Genomic DNA, 23,252 nt, shown 5'->3' with positions numbered 1-23,252 from the left:
ATGTTTCACCATTATTTGGTCGTTACTGATGTGGCTGATACGCGTTAAACTTTACATGTTACGAAGAGTTTTCTCAAACGTGAATTTTTACTAATCCTTTTCTCTGTAAAGGATTAAAAAAAAAAGAAAAGAAAAGAAAAGAATAGAAAAAAATGTTTAACTTCTCGATCCACAAGATTATACGATCTATTTCGACAAAATTTTAATTCTATTTGTGAATTTCTCTCATTTGCAAATAAGGAACGAAGTCGCAGAAACAATATTAACCACGATTTCGAAATTCCTTACCGCATAAAGAGCATAATAATAATCCAGTTAACAAAACAACCTGGAAACAGTTAACCTATTTTTGCTCCCGCTTGTAGCGCGGTGATAAATGCTAATATTCTTAATAGCATCCCATACATATTCTCATTAGAACTAAGTTCTCGGGTAATATACCTATTAGATGGTAAGAGTCTGGCTTTACGCTCTTCAATGTTCATTGAACTAACTTAAGAGGCGTAAGACGTTTTTCATGAAGAAGATACATTAAAAAAAAGAAAGAAAAAACGTAACTTCGTTGCTGAAAGACCGAGTATTTTGCAAGTTACGTGCGTACGCCTGTATGAGAGAATGCCTATATTGAAGAGTAAAGTATTTGCCCTCAACTTTTTTACACCCGTAATCCTCGCCCCAATAACTTTTTAAGACCGATATACAGGTATATACAGGTATCTATGTGTGCACGCAACTTTTAAAAACGCGCCAGTAAAATTGTCAGCGCCCCGAAACACATAATTTTTAAGCTTTTACGCTTCCCATCGCGGGAAACTTCACGGGATAGTCCACCAAAAGTCGATATACCGAAAAATATTTACAATTAAAAAAGTTATGGGCCAATAACTAAATTTGATCGGTCATTAATACAATAATAAAACCAGCGTTGATTCATTTTCTAAGTCGTACACTTTATAACGTTGGCCATTAAGACCGTAACTAATTCCAATCAAACTGCCAACTAACTGTGCAATTAAGTGGAAATTATTCCACATAGACACGAATATAATAAGCCCATCCAGATTCCTGTAAACGTACATCAAATGTACGTATTTACATCAAAAGCAGCTTTCCTATCAAATATACGTCGATCTACGCGTTTTGGTTAAATTGAAAGGATTCCGTTACCAATCAAAGCAATGGATAAACATTTGTATGACGTGAATCTCTATTGATTGTATGCGAAAGAGTTGTTACGATAAGAACGAGTTCGATGCTAAGAGGAAAAAAAATATTTTACAGAACGTGTACGTAAATTTAAGGCGTCACACATGTATTCGCAAGTAATAATCTAGAATTTTTTGATACATATTTCATTAGTCAATACTTATGATGAAGTATATATACCGAGATATTCCACTGCTCGTTTCTTAGTCCATATTTTTGCGACCGGTAGCTGCCGGTGATTAATCAAAGAGAAAATTAGTGAGTCCAAATCTTGATTCATCGTATTCATCATGACGAATGAATATCGGTATAGTGATCATTATATAGTGATGTAATTTAGGTCTCTAATCAAACGTTTCTCCCATTAGCATTTTCAGTGGTATGATTCAATTTTAAAATACCTAAAAATAATGTTACGATTAAACAAAATTGTTGTATTGTTTTAAAATCATAGACTCGAGTGTGCAAATATTTATATTGCAAATAGTGTTTATCACATTATACTTACATGAATCTCGTATACTTATATCATACTTACATCATAGCATGTACGTGTAATAAAAGTGCTGTAGCATTTTACTAGTCATATAGTCGTTTTGGACAACGACAACGGGTTCGACTGCCTGCCGGTAACATGATTATGTGTACGTGTGTGCTTACACAATAGTTGCCAACTCGATTAGCTGAATCCATAGAAGTGTTCCTCTATCGTGATACAGAAACGGTGGTCTGGTATGGCGATTGCTTGACCGCAAACTAGAACTTCGCTTTAAAGATCTTACTATCCATAACTACTTTAACGATAATGTTAACGTTAGCATGATCACCGTTTGTTATAATTCATCCGTACGATAAACCTAATTTTCCGTCCCGACAAAGAAACAAACGTAAAAAGTTTGTATATAACGGTTTGTAACGGTTTACCGGTTTGTCTGACCGAATTATGTTCGATAATTTCTATTGATCGTTTAACAGTTGAACATCGATCGATTTTCTCTAAGACAAGAATTAGATTTCAAGATGGAAAAAAAAAAGAATTAAATTAATTCGAAATGAGACTTCGACCGAAAATTTCTCACACATACATAACGAAACTTTTTAAAATTGCTATCTATCTCGAGTGGAACTTTAAGAAAAAAGAAAATGAATTTACATTTCGTGCTAAAACTCATTGTAAAAAGAACGTAAAACTTTTAAGCGCACCAGTTAGGAGCATACGCGTACTACTCCCGAGAGTTTGTATTCTCATCCACATAACATGCATCGAGTCTCCTGGAAGTGGGTACTATCTTACCTGATAAATTCCGGAACTGTGGTTTCTCAGTGTACGTCTTCTTAGTATATGCCGTTGCAGCTTCTGTGGTCCCAGACGGCACGCCTTCGACATATCGGTCACGTACGCCATGGTGTAGAATCGCATTTGTAAGACCTAGCAACGTTATCGTCGAATAAACATCGATAGGAAAGCATTGTCATAATGCACATGGTGATACATTTGCACGCTTTGTAGTTGCATCTGGTCTAACTGTGTCGGTCGTTTCACAATATCATTATACCTGTGTACGATTCTTCCTATCTTGACATAGGTTTAGTTTCTTTTCTTTACTTTCATTTAGTGATAATTTTTTTTTTTTGTAAATATGAATCCTGTAAACCATAAACCAATTTCTATAGTTGATTTTTTTAACATACTTAGATTCGTGTTTTATAAACATATATAATTTATATTCGAATAGAAAATGTTAATAATTAGAATATTCCTTAAATCGATATTGTAATATAAGTATACTATGTACATGGCCGCACCTATTCTGATATATCTTTCACTCCTTTCCTTCGGGTCTTTACTGGTAATTCCTTCCTCGACGTGTAACCTCTAGACCGTGAAACGATTTCTTCGGTTTTTGTTTTAATCAGGGTTAATAATTCTTGAACGTAAAATTTTTACTGAAACAGAAACCTGTTTATAAGTTGAGATAAATATTTCAAACTTCTTTTTGCGACGTTTTATCGGATCTACGGATCATGTTTTACGATATAATATTATGGCTATCTAGTTTATTAATAAAACTTTCACAGTAACCTATCATGCAATCAAACCGAATGAGGTTAAGATCGAATTAATACACTCACGTCTACGTTTCTTATAGTATCGTAAAAACATATGCTCAATTTTTTCCTTACATCTTTAATACCGAATACACAATGCATAGAAAAGGTCAATGAAAGTGTGACATGATGTATCGGGAGACAACTATAAGCGTGCCATATTAGATATACATCTACGAAACACTTATTTCCACTTGCTACTCGAATATTCAAATATTTACTCTCTCTCTCTTGTCAAAAATCAACTTTCGATGTATCGATCATATCGCTATATACTTGTCGTCTCGAAGATAGATATTAATATGGCGATAAATTCAGGATGTTTCGTTTAGATTAAATAATAAGATAAAAATAAGACGAAAATTAGACAAGAGATTCACAAAAATTAATTTTGAAAGAATCTTCTTCCAGGATAAGAAATTTTAAGACACTTCACTTTCCAACAAACTATTTAAACAATCACTTTTAGGTTATACTCTTACATTCGATAGAATGTTTCGTTATATTAATTCATTTTCATTCAATTTTCAATTTCGAAGGAATATTTAATTGAAAGATACAGAAACACATAACCTGTATTTATATGATTGAAAAATAATTTCCAATTCTTTCATCTAAAAACGATTTTTACACTCAGCAATAAAATTCTCTCACTCTCTCACACAACAAAAAACTGTTGTCGAAAAAAGTATAAATGTACATTAATATTCACTAATTGCAATAAAATGACAGATCTCATTCTTGAACTACATGAATCAACGTCAAGATCGAAATCGTTGAAAAATTGAAATAAAAGAAAAAAGAGGATGACGTACGTTCCTGTAAATCCATTCTCCAGATAGAGAATCGTCGATGCGAACGTGTATACAAAATAAACACATAATACCAGACATACGGTAAAGTGCGTGTGTACGTAGGTTAGGCACGAAAGTACGAAAGTAGGTACAACGGTGGACGATATCAAACGGCGCTATCGGGGGATCGGGGCGTTCGGGCGATCTCGGCTTCTGCCGATGTCTCACGAAGTGGACCGAAAGCAAAGCGCGCGGCAGACGGTCTTCGCGCGTCGAGCTATCTGGTTGGCACTCGCGTCGAGTCGGGCACTTATATTCGAATTGACGTCGCACGTCTCTCGTTCTTACCTCATTTTATCCTCGTGGTTCATATTAATCACGCCTGCGTCAGTTTCGTTGCTAAGTTTTGTGCTCCGTCCGGTTAGAACGCGCTGTTTGAATTATCGGGCAGTTCGTTTTTCAATAAGGAAGTTAGACAGTGCTTTTTTTTGTGATGTGCATGGAATCAACGAGCAACTTCAAGATGACGCTTGCCTGGGTCTGCCTCATCGGCCTGTTGTGTTCGACGGCAGTTAAAGGTGCGACAGAACAATAAATATGTACATTATTTTTATATTATTATCGTTCGGCGTAATTTGATCGTAATTATACGTCTCTCTCGGTCATCGACGAACGAAATCAGTGACGTACGTGTAACGGTTTTTTTTTTCGTGGCAACATCGCGCGATTCTTGCGACCATACTTTACAATAATCGATCTATCGAACGGTTCGAATTCTCGCTTTATTAAAATGGCGTGCAAAAGATGGGAATAATTCTTGTAAAAATTATCGCGTTTACGTGAAAATTACCGGAAAATACGATGAAACGGAGTCGATTTATACGTGGATGCCACGGTAAAACGTAAGAAATCCATTCGACTTTCGAAATTTAACGTAAGGAGAACGCCTATAATTGATGGTTAAATATTATGACGAATCAATAGTTCGATATTGTATAACGTTCACGAGGCTTCTATTGATCAGCGTAATCGATTCTTGTTGAAATCATATTTGATTCAGTTACCAAGACAGATGATTTGGTTTCATCGCGATACGGTGTAAATGTGATCAAACAAATTATAACCCTAATGGTGAATTATTACTGAGAAAATTGCAAAAGCAACTTTTAAGCGTACCTCGTTAGCTTCGGTCGATCTAGTTGACCGGCATGGTAATTCGTACAATCATTGTTAAGGTTAAACGATGGTCACCGGGATCACAGTTGTATTAATAATAAAGTAAATGTGAATGAAAACATTATCGAACTATTGTCTGTCGAAATATATAGTTTGGAAGATGGAAAATTATCGTGATTTCTTTCTAAAAGGGTTAAAAAGAAACAACGCTGTCGTCTTATCCGTCGTAATTTCGGCATTTATAATACGATAACATATCTTCGAATTACTTTCTAAAATAGATACGACGTAAATGCTTTATTTAGGAATAGAGAGGAAAGATTAGGAAATAGAAGATTCCAAGAAATTATTGTATACATATCCGACGAAGAAACGTTCCGTGTGAATTATTATATCGCGATAATGATATGTTTATCATCGATACATGTTCTACTTTACACATTCGTAATCTTTGTAATAATAAAATATCGACTTCCTAATCTATTTCAATATTTCTATTATTAATTGTAAAATACATTTTGCATTATTTTTATCCGTATAATCAGGAACAATGGTACGGTGCTTTACATAATAGATATTTTTTTTTTTTGCGTTTTTTGTATTTTTCTCCATTGTGATTCGCGAATCGCTTCGATGCTTTTTCTCAATTTCGTAACCTTGACGTTCGTTGCTATTTACTTTACACATTCGTTCGTTACTCAACTCCGATCGATGGACAATTATTAGAAATAAAATATTCGTATTTCAAATATTTTAAAAAACAAATATCGTCGATAACTTTTTTTTTTCGCGTTTTCATCAAAGATATACATATTTTTTTTTTAATGTAATTTCTGGAACATTGTAACACGAAATATCGTCGAAAGTATTGAAATTGATTTCGAGACATTTATCGCGAGATATTATTAAGAAAAGGGATTTATAGATAAGTTTTTTCAATCGAAATTTTTGTCGCCACAAAGAAGTTCGTTACCCCAGTTAGACATTCCAGGATCAGGATATTTTCCCTCGATGGTTTATAAATTTTATAATGGCCGGATGGTATCTTGTTTGAATTCGATTACCATGCAAAGCAGACTGTCCCCGCCTATTTTTTTCCGCGGTTACCTATATTATTTTCCTCGATGTCGATATAAAGTAAAACGAAACGGATACTTTCCATCGAAGTGGATATAAAACGCGACCTAGCGTTTGGTATTTATCGATCTAGGGTTATGAATAACGCTCGGTATCAAGCAACACCAGCTTTTGTTGTTCATCGTAACAGAACGACTCGAATAGAGAGTAGAGTGGCTGCTTATTGCTCGAGTTCTCTCAATAGTTCTTGCTTATATAATTCAAGGATATCGTTGTGATTACTTGCGATGCACTTAACGCTCATGAATAATTTCATTGAATAACATTATTATTATTATCATCATCTCCGCGTTACTTTCCTTTCTTCTCTCTACTTTTTTTTCTTTGTTACCTGAACTTTTGTATAGATTTGATGCTTGAAATTAAATCAGTTAGTCAATAAAGGTAATAAAACCGGGAAGAAAGGGGCGGGGCGTTAGTGAAACTCTTATACTAATTAATGCACTGTTATATCATAATTACTCTCTATAAAGTTTATTATCGGCAAGACGAGGAAACATGGTACGAAAGTTTCATGGCGTGGCAAACTATTTTGTTTAATAAATCCCGGTCATCAGGACGATGACGGGGACGTGTCTTCGCCAGGGGAAAAGGTGTTCCAACTTATCACTCTGCTCTCGTAGAAGAAAAATAGATGGAAAATTAACTATGCCTGTTGCGTGATAAGTCAGGATGGAAATTATGATGGTTGAATTTACAATCTTGGCCACGTGCATGGTATCGCGGTACACGTAGGGGGATACGCCTCGTATACACGGAAAGTTTAAGGTCACATTTACACGAAATACCTTTCCCTCTGTACGACTCTCGAACTTAACTCGTGCTTACCTTGAGCTGTAAAGAAAGGTCGATGCAAATGACGTAATTGAAAATGCTAAAGATAGTTTCCTCGCTCTCTAACGGTGGTGCTCGCTAAACAAAACAATTCTCACACAAGTTTAATTTTATTGGAATTGAAATCTTTTTATAGAACATAGTTTCTTTTATCCTTCGAAAATTATTAAAACTCTTCGCATTGATTTCGCGTTAATAATGCACAATCGCGTATAATAATACGTAATGATACATTGCAAATTGTTTCATCCGCGATATATCGCGATTGTTCAACGATCATATCTCGCGAGAAGAATGAATCCTGATTCGGTGAGTCAACGTTGATCGATGGACGGCGAGTCATCGGTCCAAGGATAAGGTCTTGAGCATTTGTCTTTTAAATACGGCACCGAGACACGTTCGCACGGAATACTCGGCCTATACTCTGCAGAAGAGGGTTTAGATAATCCAGTTTCGTAGCCCACGCATACCAATAGTGGAAATAGTTAATGTTACGGTCAAAGACCCCTATCAATCCTCCGCCCAATTCGGATGAAATTACTACACAGCACGGGGAAGAAGATTTTATCTAGCCAATCGATCTTCAAATCTTGAACAGATCTGCAGATTATTGTTCGCTTAAAATTTAATTCGTTATAATAATATAATAATTATGGTATAAGGTATAAAGATTCGTAGTTATATAGATAAATCGTGAGAATGATTGTATCGATAAATTCAAAAAAAAATTTTATCTCGGAAAAAACTACGATATTATTTATCACCGATAATTGATTCGGTACACAGTGATAGAAAAATTTTGAGATCAAAGTGTTCTAATCTAATTCCACGGTGATAACGGAGAATTTGCCGGTTTAATTTAATATTATACGCGTATAATAACGATGCGGTATGTTATTACGTGGCAAAATTTATTGCAGAAGAACGTGGGGTATGTCGCGTTCGTAGTAGAATAAATGTCGACCTAATTGCTACGCTCCTGATGAAACTAGAGAGAGAGACTCCACGTACATTCTTACGCTCATGACGTATACAATTCCTGACGATTATAGACGGATCCTCGTGTTATTTGATTTTTTTTATTTTCCACAGATATTTCCTTCCCTTCGCGCCGCCTTCCTCTCCTTTATTTTCATATGGAATTCTAAACGGGAAGCGATAAACTATCTCGACGAAAGATATTCGTTTATTCTTTGATTCTCGTGGTAGATTTCTACGAATATTTTTATCTTTGAAGGTATAATTCTTTATCTCACACGCACACAGGCGCACACACACACGTATATACACAACATTCATAACAAAATTTGAGCAAATCTATAAGATGAAACTGTAAGCAACAGACACTTGTAGAATTTTCGTAATTCGTGTCAATAGAGGATAGCAAATAGAAACGAAAGATCTGAGTTTTCCATGCCTCGGGACTAAAATGATTCATCTGTGGGACACGGAATCCGGGCGTATTACGTATCACATTCGTCGTAAGAGCAAGTCATTAAACACTCACCTCGCTTAATTATCACGCGTTATTTCAATCACGTTACTTCCATCGGCTTAACCGAAAATCCTCGTTTTCTTAATTATCCCCCCTATTTACCGATATTATTTAAATACACTTGGAATTATATAACTCGAGTTTCGAGTAGGCGCAATAATATAACGGATCACGGATCGTTTCACGATCACGTTGCGCGTTGTGTATAGATTGATTTCGCATAATCAAGCGTCGCCGCTGTACTCGAGTATCGCGAATCAATCGCGATGCTTGCGTAAAAAGCGCGTAACGTTTTCGTCACGCAAATACGACCTACTCTAACTACCTTACGGTCGTTGACACGCTTGACTCTCTCTCTCCCTCTCTCTCTCTCCCTCGGATGGATCTCGTCTCTCCCTCGGCCGAATTAAACAAAGGACTCGTGGGCCAAACGCGGCCGGTGTTGGAGGGGATCCAACGGCGAAGGGTCGAAACGGTCGTAAAGGCCAACGGTCAAAATTGTACGGAGAGCCGAGAGTCATTTGGATGCGGAGTGGAAAGAAGGTGAAACGTCCCGTGAAGAAAAGTTACGTGGCAGGTGCGTTCCCCGTCCGTACGCACACACGTGCGCGCGATCCAACACAGCCGCCGAGCGACGCGTACGTATAGCGACGTATACGTATACGTGTGTGCGTGTACACGCCTATGACGACCAACAGGTTCTCTGCGGAACAGGTTTCGGTGCCTATTTTCGGCCCTCCTTCGCTGTCTAAAGTCCTCAAATTACGACCAAGCCAGTCTCTTACCTTCCGATCGCTCTTGCTTTCCCTTAACCCTCCCCCCCCACCTCGACAGGGAGCGCAGGTCATATTGGACGTGGGTAATTAAAACGCGGGGATTATGGTTTTTCTCGTTATGGTGGTTCCTCTCTCCGTTCTTTCTTCCTTTGTTTTTTTTTTTTTCAAAACGAGAGATTCGAAATTTTTCCTCTCGAATTATTTGTATAACGGATATAGATTTCGAAGTATATCCATGTCAAAGTTGTGGACACGGAGAGAAATTTAATCGTAACAGGTAGCCCAGCTAAATATCGTTGGCTGCTCGAATCCCTCTAATTCGTTTCGATCAACGATCGAATTAATTAAGTTTCCGCGATATTTTGACGCGATAATTTCGTCATCAATTGAAATGGCTCGATACCGTAGAATCGCGCTCGCGTCTCTGAATACGGTTTGTATTAAAATACATTATCCGAGCGATGGTCGGCCGCGATAGCATCATAATAATAAAGGTATTTATAGTTTGTACGAGTGTATTGTTTAAACGGCGTGTACTCGATCACATACGCGCGATCTATGCTCGTATATATATATATGTATATCCCCATCCATGTATGCACAGGAGCCGTATGCTCGTGTGCGAGCCTTATACCGCGTATTTCGTGGTACGGTGAGATCCATGGTTGAGCGTTTTCTAAAGCGGGCAGACCGTTAAGCTGCCACGAAAATACGTAGCACCGTGTCGACCGGTGTGCAGCCACGCATAATTAATGAAAATCGAGATTCGTGATTACGCGTTACTTCGTTACTGTGTCGTTGTTGGGTCAACGTTCGCGGTTGACGATTTTATCCCTCGATATCCCTTTCGATTCGGAGGGAAGAGAGATCGTCACACGGTGACAAGAAAAAACAAAAAAAAAAGAAGGAAAAATTGTTCATTGTGTTGGAGACACATTTAGCGTTGCTTCGTTTCGAGATGGGAAAACGTTAACGTTAAAGTCGTATTGAAAAAGGCGAGAGTTGGAATTGTTGTAATTTTTTCTTTTTATATAATAACATTGGACGTGTTAATATTACTCTAGCACGTTTATTCGCTTTTAAAGCGCTTTTAAAACAATATCGACCTAATTTCCGATCGATCGAGAATTAAATTTTCAAATCGATACATGGGTGACGATACACTCGGCGATTTGTGATACACGTTGATGACTCGAACTAACGGAAGCAAATTGGCTGCTCGATCTATCCAAGTTCGTAGCGGTGGGGAGGTTCGTAGTCAAAGAACAGCCGGTCGACTTAACAGCGTGAAACGTGTACGCGGGATATCGGTCAATCGATGGACATTCGCGCGGGGTTTAATTGTAACGTGGCTACTAAACAGATGAAAGGAGGATATTGACCCGTGGATCCCTAAAGAGCACATGGTCGCGGAAAGGGACCTCGTAGAGTGCACGCGAACCGTACACGCTCGCAGTCTCTCGCAACTTTCCCTCCTATCGTGGTTACGCAACAGAATTCATTGTGCGCGGCATGCTCGAGCCGTCTGTGTTGTTGCTGGAGCAAAGAAACCTTTCCAACTTTTATAAGTTTCCAACGAGAGATCGTAAGGCGTCGATTTATTCAGCCTTACGTTTACTATCGTAGTTACGAAACGGAATTTCAATGCGAAAAAAAAAAACGCGAGATGTGAGTCATCAGATCTTTTTCTTTTTTTTCTTTTTTTTATCTTACGTTACGTACGTACAATGTGCGACTCGTGTAATTTACGTCTCTCGAAGAGAGTCCATTGGTGAACGCCTTTCGTGAAATCAACGCGAAACATTTATTAACTTTTCGTTCCAATTACCATTACAAATTCCGAGAAAGAAATTCCTAGTCGATTATAAACGCAGCAAGGTTTTCGCAAGCGTTCCCCTAGCCAGTTTTCTTTTGCGGCGAATGCAATGGTTGAACCTGGCGTCCGCCGGCGTACCACGTACACAGGCAGCTTGCCAAGTTTCCCTTTGATCAGGGATCTCCGCGATACACCGTCTTGATTTTATGGACGCCTCGCAAATCTTTTCGAGTTTGCCGCATACTCGCTCTTTTCGATTGCCACGCCGCGGAAATCCTCCCAATTATTATCACCATTCCGATAACGGTACCAACGGATCTCGACATTCGTTTTTACCGATATTTCCTCGAATTTTCGGGCGCGGATTTTGATATTCGCCGCGTATAAATCGTAATGCTCGAAATTATGAGTAGGAAAGATAAATTACTAAGTAATAACGTATTCAAGACGCGATAGCAGACTTGGATCGGTATTCGTTTTATATCCGTGTCGAAAATATGTATATATCCAACCAGATAAATATCATGCTATTCGAATTGCAAATGCAATTCGAATTTCGATTCTTTCTTTTTACTACTGCTGCGCGCGGAAACGAAATCGCGTTTGTTTTTTCCATCGAACCGAAGAGAGAGAGAGAGAGAGAGGTCATACTTCGCATTTTTCACGATAACATCGCGTATTCGAATTAAATCGACGTAATCCTCGACTATCAACACGAAAGAGAGAGAGAAAAGAAAAGAAAAGAGTTTTCGAGGAAAATGATTTACACGTGTAGATACGCAGGGGAATTAGCGTCGCGTTTCGAAAAATCAACTTTTCGAATCAACTTGCCCGTGCGTATAATTATTATCTGACACGTTTTGCACACTTGACTTGACACGAGCCCTTTTACACACGTCACTTCTACGTGTAAGTGCGCGCGTGTTGCGTGTTGGCGTGTAACTGTTATGGGTGGCGATGGATTTAAACCCGCATACGTAGTACCCGAGATCTCGTGTAAGCATGGAGAGAGAAACGAGCAAGATGTTGCGCGCCTGGCTAATGTTGGAAAATACGATTTCCTAGGGACGCGGCGTTGTAATTGTAAATCTGTGTGCACACCTTCTAAAGCGCCGCTTTATCACCGTGCAATTTATTTTTCTTCGGAACGAGGTCATTGTTCCCTTGCCCCCCGAAATGGATATAGAACGTCGTTGATGGATCGATACTTTCCGTCCATAGTTCTCGATCGAATCTATCTTCATCGATATTTCATCGTACGAAAATCTATTCCTACGTTCCATGTATAACGAGTAGTAAGCAAGCAAGATCGGGTCCAATTTCGATTTTCTCGAGCGAGAGTTGTCATTGTTGAAACGCCTCTCGCGTGGCCAATTGTCGTTCATCAAAGGGAGTGGACCGGTAAAGGAAAGAGGAGGAGTAGAAAGGAGAGAAAGAAAAGAGAAGAAAAGGAGAAGCGGAGAGGAAGAAACAATTACGCGAGAGTACTCGTGGAGGAGAGCCACTGACTGTTAATTAGTAAGACCGAGCAAAATGGTCGTTAATCGCGTTTAATTCGACGTAGAATGGGCGGAGAGTTTGCGTGAACAATTCGCTCTCGTGTTTCGACGTTGTACAGAAGAAGTCGCCTCGAGACGATCCGCGCTCGCTTCTCCGAGACAAGCGTATTTTTTTAACTATATACGTGGACGATACATAATATACAGTGAAAACAGTAGCGTGGCTGCAAAACTTACAGATCAGTGCACCGTTATATTCTTCGCGGGACCAGACTTCGCGGGAATTGGAATCGGCTGTGCCTCGTATATCAGTATCATTTTTCCGACAGAAAATCGATCAGACGGTTGCCGTACTCCGCGGGAAATGGCAAAATATGCCTGGCATAATTTAAAAGCAAACGTACGGGAGGGAAGGATTGCCTTCGTGGCCTGATACTGATGCTCCTCCGATACAGCGTAATCCAACCCCTGCTATTTATTTTGATCGGAGGGATTGTGTACGCGCAAGTTTATGAATTCACGCGCTTTACATATTATTTCCTAATAACAATGGGATCGATGGGAAACGCGTACGGGAGCACGTAGCAGCTTTATTCCGATCAAGCGTAATCCTGCAGTTCCTCGCGTAAAAAAGAAAAAGTTTTATCCAGAGAGAGAGAGAGAGATTCGAGAAAATTGGAATTTTGTCATTGTCTTCGAGATACAAGATTAATTAAGAAACTGTCCAAGTTAAGATTAAGATGCGGAGAAGCTGTTTTAACGAGGTATAGTTGTCATCGAACTTGTCACATCCGTAAATCCTTTTCGAATTAGAAATTTAACGAAAATTGAGTCCAGTCGAAGTCTTCCTTCCTTCTCAACGGTCGACGAGAAGTTTGATCGTCAAGATGAGAACCGAGGTTCATCGATCGCTTTGGACGATCGTGGAGGATGAATCATACACCCTAGTTGCATCTGATAAAATTAGCACCGTTATGTTAACTCGGGGACGAAAGAAAGTAGCTGGGGAGGGGCGAAGGGAGGGTCGAAAGGAAAGAGACAAGTTGGAAAGAACAACGAACTTGTTGTCAAGTCTGTCGAGGCCGAGCAAGGTGGATCTCTCTGTGCCACGCCACGATGAAAGTCGTGACTCGACTCTTTCTTCCACTCTGATACTTCCTCGTTTGGCGCTGCGACAGAGCTGCTCGATAGGTCTCCAGGTTTTACAACTTGCTTTCCTTTCTTTTCGAACGGACGATAATTGCCTTTTCTCGTTTCGCTTTTTTTTTTCTTCGAAGCTCTCTCTCTCTCTCTCTTTTTCTTTCTCCTCCTACCCGAGCCTACCTCTATTTTTACCTTTATACTCGCTTCGAGACAAGAAAAAAACGTGTTTTCCAATCTTAAACGATGAATTTTTGAATCGTTGTCTCTCTCATATTATCTCTCGTTTATCCAACGAGCGAATATATTTTTTAACGATAATGCATATATCTGCGCGAAAGGAGAGATCTGATAAAACATTTGCGCAATCGATTCGAACGCTGTTAAAACACAGTGGACGGGTTCGAGGTTGGATCGAGCTGTATTTTGCACTTGAGAATTCCTATTTTCGCCAATTATCCGTGGATCGCGTTTCGAGCCATTTATAAATCGCAATTATGTTAATTATCGACCAACGAGTCACGCGCGTGTGTAATACGTACGATTGTAATACGCTCTTCACAACACCGAGAAGACACATAGTAGCGGATAATTAGGAAAAATCGTGCCCGCCAACCTCGAATCAATCTCCATGAATATTAAATTTTATAATTATCCGACCGCTTTATTATGCAATTAGAAGCGGCCAACAACAAAGCAATGAATCGACGAATGCGAATACACTACTGCGAGTAGCCGCGTCGATTGCGTAATTCCCTTGCTAGAATTTTCCACGCCGTTGATTTCGTGTCGTGGAGGAAGATAAGCGCGTCTAGGCAACATCTTTGTACACTTTTCTATACGTGGGAAGAGAGAGGGAGAGAGAGAGAGAGAGAGACAGCGGGAAAATTGAAACGAAAATTGATCGCCCAGTTCCATTATTCTCGATGATGCTTCTTACTTCTCGTTCCTCCGCTTCGTGCGAAGCACGGCGGATCGATGTAATTTCTTCGCGAGCTTCCTCTCTCTCTCTCTCTTTCTCTCTCTCTCGATTCGTCGTCGTTTTACAATCTCTCGTTCGATACCAGCGGATCGCATTATTCTCCGTTAATCTACGCTTCGCGTGGCCAGAATTACGTGCCGGTACCCTCTCCTCGTACGATCTCCTCGCACTTTGGGGCGAAATTTTACAATTCCAACGGTTCCTCCCGAGGGAATAAAAATGGTTTTCTCGATGCACGGATAAATTTCCGTGTCGTTGGGCCGGTCGGCGCACGAACAGCAGCAGCACGGAGCTCTCTCCTAACCGGATGTGCGTTCCGTGAGCAAAATTACCGACGGCTCGCGCGTTCCATCACGAGTTCCGTCACCCGTTCGTCTCTCAAGGTTCGTCGAATCGTCGATGCGCGCAACTTTTCGAAAATTGCCATCGTCGGGTAATAAAAAGGCGCGTCCTTTTATTTCCCTCTCTTCTCTCGCCTCTCCCTCTTATTCAATCTCTGGAATATCTCTTGAGAAGGAAAGGAGCGGAAATGAATCGAAAGGGTTGGCCAACGATGCCGAAGCGTAAAAGTGCGCCGAGATTCGGTTGACGAATCGCCCTACCCTCCACGGACGTTAATAAAGTCCTCTCCTGCCTTTACCACCCCTAAAGCCGGCGAATTTCCATCTCTCGACCCATTCTTCCTCCGCTCCTTCCACTTCCTTTCTTCCCCCTCTTTTTCTCCTCTCCCATCCATTGCGATCATAGATCTGCATCGTGGAGACGCTAGTAATTACTCCATCGGCAGCGCACTCGAGAGCCAGAGTCTAGCACACTTTCACACATCGGGATACACACAGAGAAACGGCAAAGCCGAGCGGACGACGCCCCGTGTCTCTGTTACACGTATAATGCGGGCCATCTCCTAACGGTGATCTACGAGAGAATCCTGGTCAATTACCTGCCCTATTCCGAACCGACGGGCGGATTGGAGCAGGAGGAGGATGCGTATATATATATATAAGACGAAGGATGAAGTTTAAGCGCTCGGAGGTTCAACGCTGATCCGACAAATATCGAATCCACTTCTCGAGAGCAGAGAGTCCGTGAAATTTCTCTGATATATGCGAGACAGCACAATTAGGAATTGTCGCTGGATCGAGGTATCGCCACGTCGTTAAATTATCGCGTACGTCGAATCGATTCCGTTCTGTTTGATCGATGAGAGAGAGAGAGAGAGAAGGAGAAAGAATCTTTGCACGGTTTTTCCTTTTATGGAACGGATGTTGTATCCTCACCTTTTCCTCCCACGACCGATCATATTTGCCCCTACAACTTGACCCTAACGAGGAGGCTCCGTTTCAAGCTCGGGGAAAAGAAGGAAAGAAAGGAACAAAGAGCAGTGGGTGGGGGAGGGGAAGGGGCGAACTTTTACCAGTGATCGTTATACTTCCTGGAACCTTGGCGAAGGTACGAGGCAAGGAAAGCCGGTCGACGAGTTCAAGGCTGCCCATAGAGTTCAATGATCCTCGAAGCGAGGTCCACCGTTTGCGAGGAATCGGACACTTTGAGAAGCATTAACTATTTACGAGAGAGCTGGCTAGCTGTCTGGGGAAATATCGCGATGCGTGCAGGGGTTATTAAGTTGAACGCTTTCTTTCTTTCGTTCCTCACGACGTATCCTACCACGTTCGCCCTACCTTTCCGATCGTTCGCCATTACTCTTTCATAAGTCTCTTAATGACGTTTGCGCGGAAAGTTTTTCGCGGAATTGTTAATTGCGTACCTCTTTGAGTCTTCGACTTATATGTATACACAATGCCGGATCCGAGATAGCTTTGTACGACGTTGCAAAATTAAATTTTCAAATTGGAATTTAATCGTCGGAGCAGGGGGGAATATATATAGAGGAATCGTGTAAAGCGTGGTTTCTTACCATGGCGATCGTTTCGATCGTACGTAATATAATTCGTTGGACACGGCGAGGAAAATGATCGAGCGAGAGAGAGAGACTCTCTGGAGATACGAAAGGATTCGAGGCGATGTAGCAGCATCGAGCGTAACATTGTGTTCTTGCAGCCGTGTCTCGCAGGCCCAGTGTGGGTTTACGTGAATCGAGCGTAAAGGGGGAAAGAGAGGGGCGAGGAGAGAAAGAGAGAGAGAGGAAGGGAGAAGCGGTTGGCCAGGTAAGACCGGTCGAACAGGTTTCTTGGGTCGAGTAGGCGAAAGCCTCTACTCCGTTAGCCTCTTTCTTCGCTCGGAGTTGGCTGGACTTTCGAGCGAACACCTCCGCTCTCTGTATCCTCTGAATACCCCGGTTCCCAATCTTTGAAAATATACCGCGTGGCAACGGTGACCGCGATGTTTACAACGGGACGTTGTAACGAAGCCCTAAAATAAAATGAGAACGCGTTGAGAGAGGGAGGAGTATTTTTCCACAGTCGAAATATCGATCGTCGATTCCATCGTGAAGATAATAACGCGCATAGCAATTTTATTATTATCCGTTCGAACGTGGTAACGTTTCCACGTTTCTCGTTCAGAGTCCCTTTTTTCTTTCTTCATTTCTACAGACTTTTTGTCTCTTCTTCTTCTTCCTCTCTCCTTTCTCTTGTCCCTGTTTTTTCGCGACCAAAGACGTTTGTACGTACGACGTTTACCGCAGTATCCTCGATATAATATCTCTATACCTTACTTTTCCTCGTCGGGGTTGTGGTGGCCCCATCTTTTTCGGGAGACCTGCCAAGATCACTGTTTATAAACGTGTTCGGAACAGTCGAGGAGGAGGGAGGCAGAAAGGAAGGAAGGAAGGAAGGGAAGGGAAAAGGATATCTTCCTTTTTTGACGGACGTTGGCGAATCGTTTGAGACGCTATGTCGGCCAACGCGCTTACATTTTTCTCCGTGGACCGATTCACAGGGAACGTGAACGGTATATTGGACTGGTTGGCAGGTCGTGTCGTGTTCCACTGTCGGTGTATATCGCGAAGGTTAGACGATAGCCTTTCTTCTATTTTTCTTTTTTTTTCCCCCTTCTTTCGTCCCTTTTTCTCAACTTAACTTACGAGACTTATTCCGTCTGACGACTTCTCCATCCAGTTCGTCCCGAAGAATCCGATCGATCGATCGATCGCGCGAAAATTCGTTTCGTCGAGACGTTTTATATCGAGAAAGTAAAGATACGAAACCGGCTCCTTTTCCTTTCCTTTCCTCCATCCAAATTGGAGTTGCTTGGAACAACAAGCAAGTTCGAGAGGAGAAAAGATTAGAGGAAAGAGGTCTGTTTAACATAGATCTTGAGCCGAATGAAAGCTGGTCGCCAACCGTGATTTTACTTATCTCGACGACGGCGAACGATAACCCGTGTTTTATCGGGTACCGACTGGGATTTCGTTTACGGAACGGTAAAGAAAAACGGTAAAAAAAAGAAGAAAGAAAAGAAAAAGTAGAGAATAAAAGGGGAGGATCCGGATGTTGGTCGGTGTTTCTATAAAGACCGTTCTGGCCCTTCCCCTCTCTCTCTCCTGTTCTGCACCATTGATCAGGAACGAAGAATATCGTGGAACGATACGATATCCGATCGAGAATGGCTGCCGGTATCGAGAAACGTTGAATTTACCGGTATGCGCAAACTCGTCCCAAACCTGAGCTTAGCCCCGATTTCGAACCACTTGAACCACGGTGGTCCGATCTCTCTTTCTTTCTTTCTCTCTCGGTTCGCCTGCTTTTGTTTGACTCTGCTCGCTTCTCTCTCTCTCTCTCTCTCTCTCTTCCCTATTTTTGCGAACCGAATACAACGGCGTGAAAACAATGATCGATGATGTCACGCGAAATCGGCAATGTTTCAATGAGCCGTTATTTAGATAAATAACTAATTTTTTTACAACGCGATAATAAGGCAATAAAATCTGAACGTTTTTATCTACGTATTTAAAATTCTTCGTTATCGAGAGAAAGAGATAGAGAGAAAGAGAGAGAGAGCAGAAAGAAATATGGATGTTTTTATCGGTATTTACAAAGTTTTCCCCGGTAAAAATAAAATTTTCGACGACACAATTTACTTTTGTCACCGGAGGAGTCACACGAATTATCAATTTTTCTCGCTGCCGGTTACTTTAAAACCGATAATGGCGACACGTTTAACTCTTGGACGATAGTTGAAACTTTTCAACGCGTGGATATAGTTTACGAATAAGATAAGAAGTTACGTGTTCTGTCGCGTAGATATCTTGGAAAGAGACGCGTATACTCGTGGCCGTGGATATTTCTCGTGGACGTGGCACGTTTCGCGCAAAAAACATCCTTGGACGAAGTTTTGAAGAGAGAGAGAGATTCGGGGATTCTCATTTTTGGGACGGTTGCCAGGATTTCTGTTTACAAGAGCGAAAAATGACAGAAAGGAGTCGTCCCTTTGGAAAAGGGACCTTTCTTTTTCACTTTTATTCTACCTTTCCTTTTCTTTTTTTCACTCGTCCCCTTTTTTCCTTTCGACCTGATCGCTGATTTCTCTCGTTTCGAAAGTCAGAATCCCGGAAGAAAACTTTTTCCTCCGGTCGCCTCCTCGGTATCGATTTCGTGCTTACAACGATCGAGACTATCGACGTTACTTAATTTGAATGAAAGTTTTCTTACGTTTATACTCGAAATTATAGTAATATCGACGCGTGTATCGATTAGACAACACGTGTTGGAACGAAGGAAAGAAAGAAAGAAAGAAAGGAGCCCTTCCTCGAACAAACTCGTGTCGAATGAATGGGAAGAATTGGAGGACGAAACTAGGCATCCATCGAAATTTTCTCCGCGCGTCTCTCGGCTCGGCGTTGAATGGAACTCGAATCGAAGAGAACCGTTCCCCTGGAATTAATCGGCAACGTTTTTTCCCCGAACTTTCTAATCGAGTTATGACGATCGTTCTCGTGGGAACTGCTCATTGTTGTACGGTCCCTGTGAATTCACACGCGAAGACTTTTACGGTTGCACGCGGTGCAACCAGTCCACCGGAGCCTTTAATTTGACGTATTTAGAGCGGTACACGCGGCCACTGTTGATTCGAACGCGAATTCGTTCAATACTGATATGAAACTTGAGAAAGTTTCAACCTTGATTACTTCTTAATAGATATAATTGCCTTCATAATCGTTCCTTATAACATATATATATATTTTCTCGAGTTTTGCCTTCTTGTCGATATACAATACCTGCGTACACAAAATAAATCGTGGAAGAACGATTTAAATTTCCAAACAGGTGCCGGGAATTTAATGGAAATTTTGTCGAGAGAGAGTGAAAGAAACGTTTAAGCCCGGAAAAACAGTACATCGATGAATATTTAATTCGTAATGGTATAACGTTAAATATGTAAACAATATCGTCGAATATTATGAAAGAAGAGAAATATTTTAAAAAAATATCCACTGGCCCGATTATATATAAAACACGTGTTACGCGCGTTTGAAAGGTAAAATATCTGGATGGAAGAGTAGGAGGAGTCGCGGGAAAAAAAAAAAACGTCACGAGGTTACGGAAAATTCACGAGCTCTCCCGATTAACCCGTATCGGACGTGCGTAGTTTCTCCGGTTGAGCAACGAGTTCCGGCAACTTTGTGACGAGGACGAACGGGCTGATAGTCGAGAAATATTGTAACGGAATTCGCGGAATCGCGTGGGGCGATAGCGACCGTGCCAAACTGAAATTTCATCCCCGAACGCCGCTCCTCCAAAAGTAAATCTGCCACGACGAGCCGATTTCCGCCGTTTCCACTCTTCTTCTCTCGTTCACCTTCACTCGAGAACGATTCCAAAAAGAAAGCGACTTTAACAGTTTCCAAAAGAAAATGAAAAAGAAAAGGAAGGGAGAAAGGCTTCGCTCATTTCACTCTCCTCTCAAAAATTTACAACATTTTTCGTATCTCATATCGCATTTTCTGGTTGTGAAATATCGCTCGGCCATAAATTATCCCCCTGTATCTTGGAGGGGGGAGGGAAATGCATTTCCCGTTGGACAGGAGCGTGGCTTGCTCCGCAGATTTCGACGGTGCGGCAGAGCTCCCCGTCTCTAAACGTGAGTCACGGTTACGCTGACGCTTAGCCAGAAGATTATCGATAGCCTCGCCCCACGTGTCGTCAGCATTTGTATTCCCCCCGCCCGATTTCCACCAATTTCTACCTGACAAATTTTCGAGTTTCGGTCGGAAACCGAAGACGCCGAGCCAAGGGTGGAACGCGGAGGGATACGATCCTTGGGACGGGTTCGTCCGCATGCAAATGAATCACGGGGATAGATCGCGTGGATCTCGATACCGCAGGGACGAGGTCGCTCGTTCCATCATTTCGATCACGGTTAGAACACCCGTGTCGTTGACGATTGGCCAACGATGAGTCTCTTAGGTAAGAGACACCTGCGGAGAGTGTTTCCACACCTGTCGAAGGTGTGCTCGAAAGAATAGACCAACGGTTGAATCACCTTTTTCAAGTCCCCTTCCCTTCGACTCTGCGCCGTCTCGAATGATAAAATATCGGACTGTTTTTGTCCTAATTAGAACAGTTTCTATTTCGAAACGTTTGAATTATTGAAAATTGGAATCGTGAGGGAATGGAATAGAAAATATTCGATTTCGTGAAACGATAATTCGCTCTCTTACAGTTTGAAATCGCTATCAACGTCAGCCATGATGCTAATGAAATTGGCCGTAACGAAGCATCGGTTTCCAAATACGCGCTGTCACGATCCAATACGAATATTAATACGAGAAGGATCCTGGAAATTTGCGATTCAGTGGAGATCAACTGTTAACCTTCGAGGAAGAATTCAGGGGAAGAATTCGAAAAAGAGACGAAGGAAAGGTCGATCGAATACCGGGTTAACAGTCAAAGGAATAATTCACTCGCGACACGGTTATTATTTCGACGTTGGCCGGTATTTCAAACGTTCCACGCGCGAAAGAATCGATTTTCACCGAGACAATTTTCTCTCTCGCCGATATAAAAAGCTCGCAGTAGGAGAAGGAAACGTTCCTTAACAGGGACGTTTTCCACCACGTGCCAACTACGTACGAAAGAATAAACGAGCGTCACGTTTCAATGGTGTAGACTCGACACCATTTATAAACGCGACAAACTCTCACGATCGGGCGGGGACGACTTCGAAAACGCCGCGTAACGTCTGCCAAGACAGCCGCGTCTCCCTCGAATCTAATGTAGCTCTTGGCTATGGCTATACGCGCATATTACGTACGTACATGTGTGCCATTGTACCGTTTCCTTCCTCGCGTCCGCGATCGTTGTAGCGGCAACTGCGAGAAAGTGTTTCCTTTCGTTAAGTTGTTTTCCACGCTTCGAGGATAATCCGCCGTCCGTACGTGCAAAACTCGAATATAACGGGTGAGACGTAGAAAAGTGGAGGGACAGTGCAGAAAAAAGGAAAAGGAGGAAGAATTAAAATCCGAGATTGATATATTATCGCAACTAATAAACGCGGAGCGGTATTCGATAATTCGTTTCCGGATTATTAGCGGCGAAACGATTATCGTTTATCGGTTCCCTCCCCCCTCCCCGAGCCGTGTTAATTCCTGGAAACTCGTAAATGGAGAAAACATCGGGCGAAGGCGGCGGTTTAATGGGTTCTCGAATTCCAGGAGCGCGGAATGCGCGAACGCAACGCCGAGTGGATTACGTTTTCCGAAGCCAACAACTTACGGTCGTTAGAGAACGTATTTCCGAAACGGGGAAGGAAACTCGAATCGCAACCGCGTGTCGATGAGCACCGAGCTGCATTTTCCTGCCCGAATAATTCTTGACTGGCAACGGGAAACGGCATTCTTCTGGACGTGACGAGAAAATATCGCCTCGCCTTGAACGAGTGACGTTGCACACATCCACCATCCTTCGCTCGCGTGCCCATTTTCTGAGAAAACGCTTCGCGTGGAAACGAGATCGGCTCTCTACGTATGTATATATATATATATATATATATATATATATATATATATACACACATACATACGTTCTCTCGGATATTTTTCCCCGGTAAAGAGGGTTTCGGGATCGTTGCACGCGTCTTGTTGGCAAAGCCGACGAGCCAGCCGCCACACTCGTAAAACTTGCCAACGTACGCGGAAATTTGATCGAATTTAAATTAGGTCTCGTTATAAACAACGATATACAGTTGTGGCGGAGGAGGAGTATCGTGCAAGAATGCTTTTCGTGCCAGCACGTCCGCCACGGAAGTTAGACACGATAAGGTGTTTCGAAATTGAAATCAACCGGTTCGTCCAACCTGTTCGATTAACGGAGCCGATGTTTCCGCTCCGT

The 23,252-nt window shown here is 41.5% G+C and overlaps 1 protein-coding gene and 1 long non-coding RNA gene across 11 annotated transcripts in view; one reads left to right on the top strand and one right to left on the bottom strand.

Annotated features, from left to right (window-relative positions):
- Window positions 1–437: 437 nt before the first annotated feature.
- On the bottom strand, window positions 438–4,270 carry LOC100578367. Of its 3 annotated transcripts, none has more exons than XR_001705190.2 (4): window positions 4,131–4,269; window positions 3,013–3,153; window positions 2,501–2,853; window positions 438–1,973 (listed from the first exon to the last, which is right to left on the bottom strand). It is a non-coding gene; the product is annotated as an uncharacterized LOC100578367 (long non-coding RNA). The 3 variants fall into 3 exon arrangements; XR_410846.3 differs by having other exon boundaries at window positions 441–2,635; window positions 2,763–2,853; window positions 4,131–4,270; XR_410847.3 differs by having other exon boundaries at window positions 442–1,607; window positions 1,745–2,853.
- A 100-nt stretch (window positions 4,271–4,370) lies between these two features.
- Window positions 4,371–23,252, top strand: part of LOC724243 (fasciclin-3) — a 306,903-nt gene continuing 288,021 nt past the window's right edge. For all 8 annotated transcript variants that reach the window (XM_026444342.1, XM_026444346.1, XM_026444343.1 and 5 more), the window contains exon 1: window positions 4,371–4,687. In XM_026444342.1, coding sequence (XP_026300127.1) covers window positions 4,603–4,687 — 85 coding nt within the window. In that variant the 5' untranslated portion in view covers window positions 4,371–4,602. The remainder of the gene's footprint in view (window positions 4,688–23,252) is intronic.

This window comes from Apis mellifera, linkage group LG12 (assembly GCF_003254395.2).
Source record: "Apis mellifera strain DH4 linkage group LG12, Amel_HAv3.1, whole genome shotgun sequence".
In the NCBI taxonomy this organism is placed as follows: Eukaryota; Metazoa; Arthropoda; class Insecta; order Hymenoptera; family Apidae; genus Apis; species Apis mellifera.
Note: the sequence above shows the minus strand (reverse complement) of the source record. Positions and strands in the feature narration are given on the sequence as shown.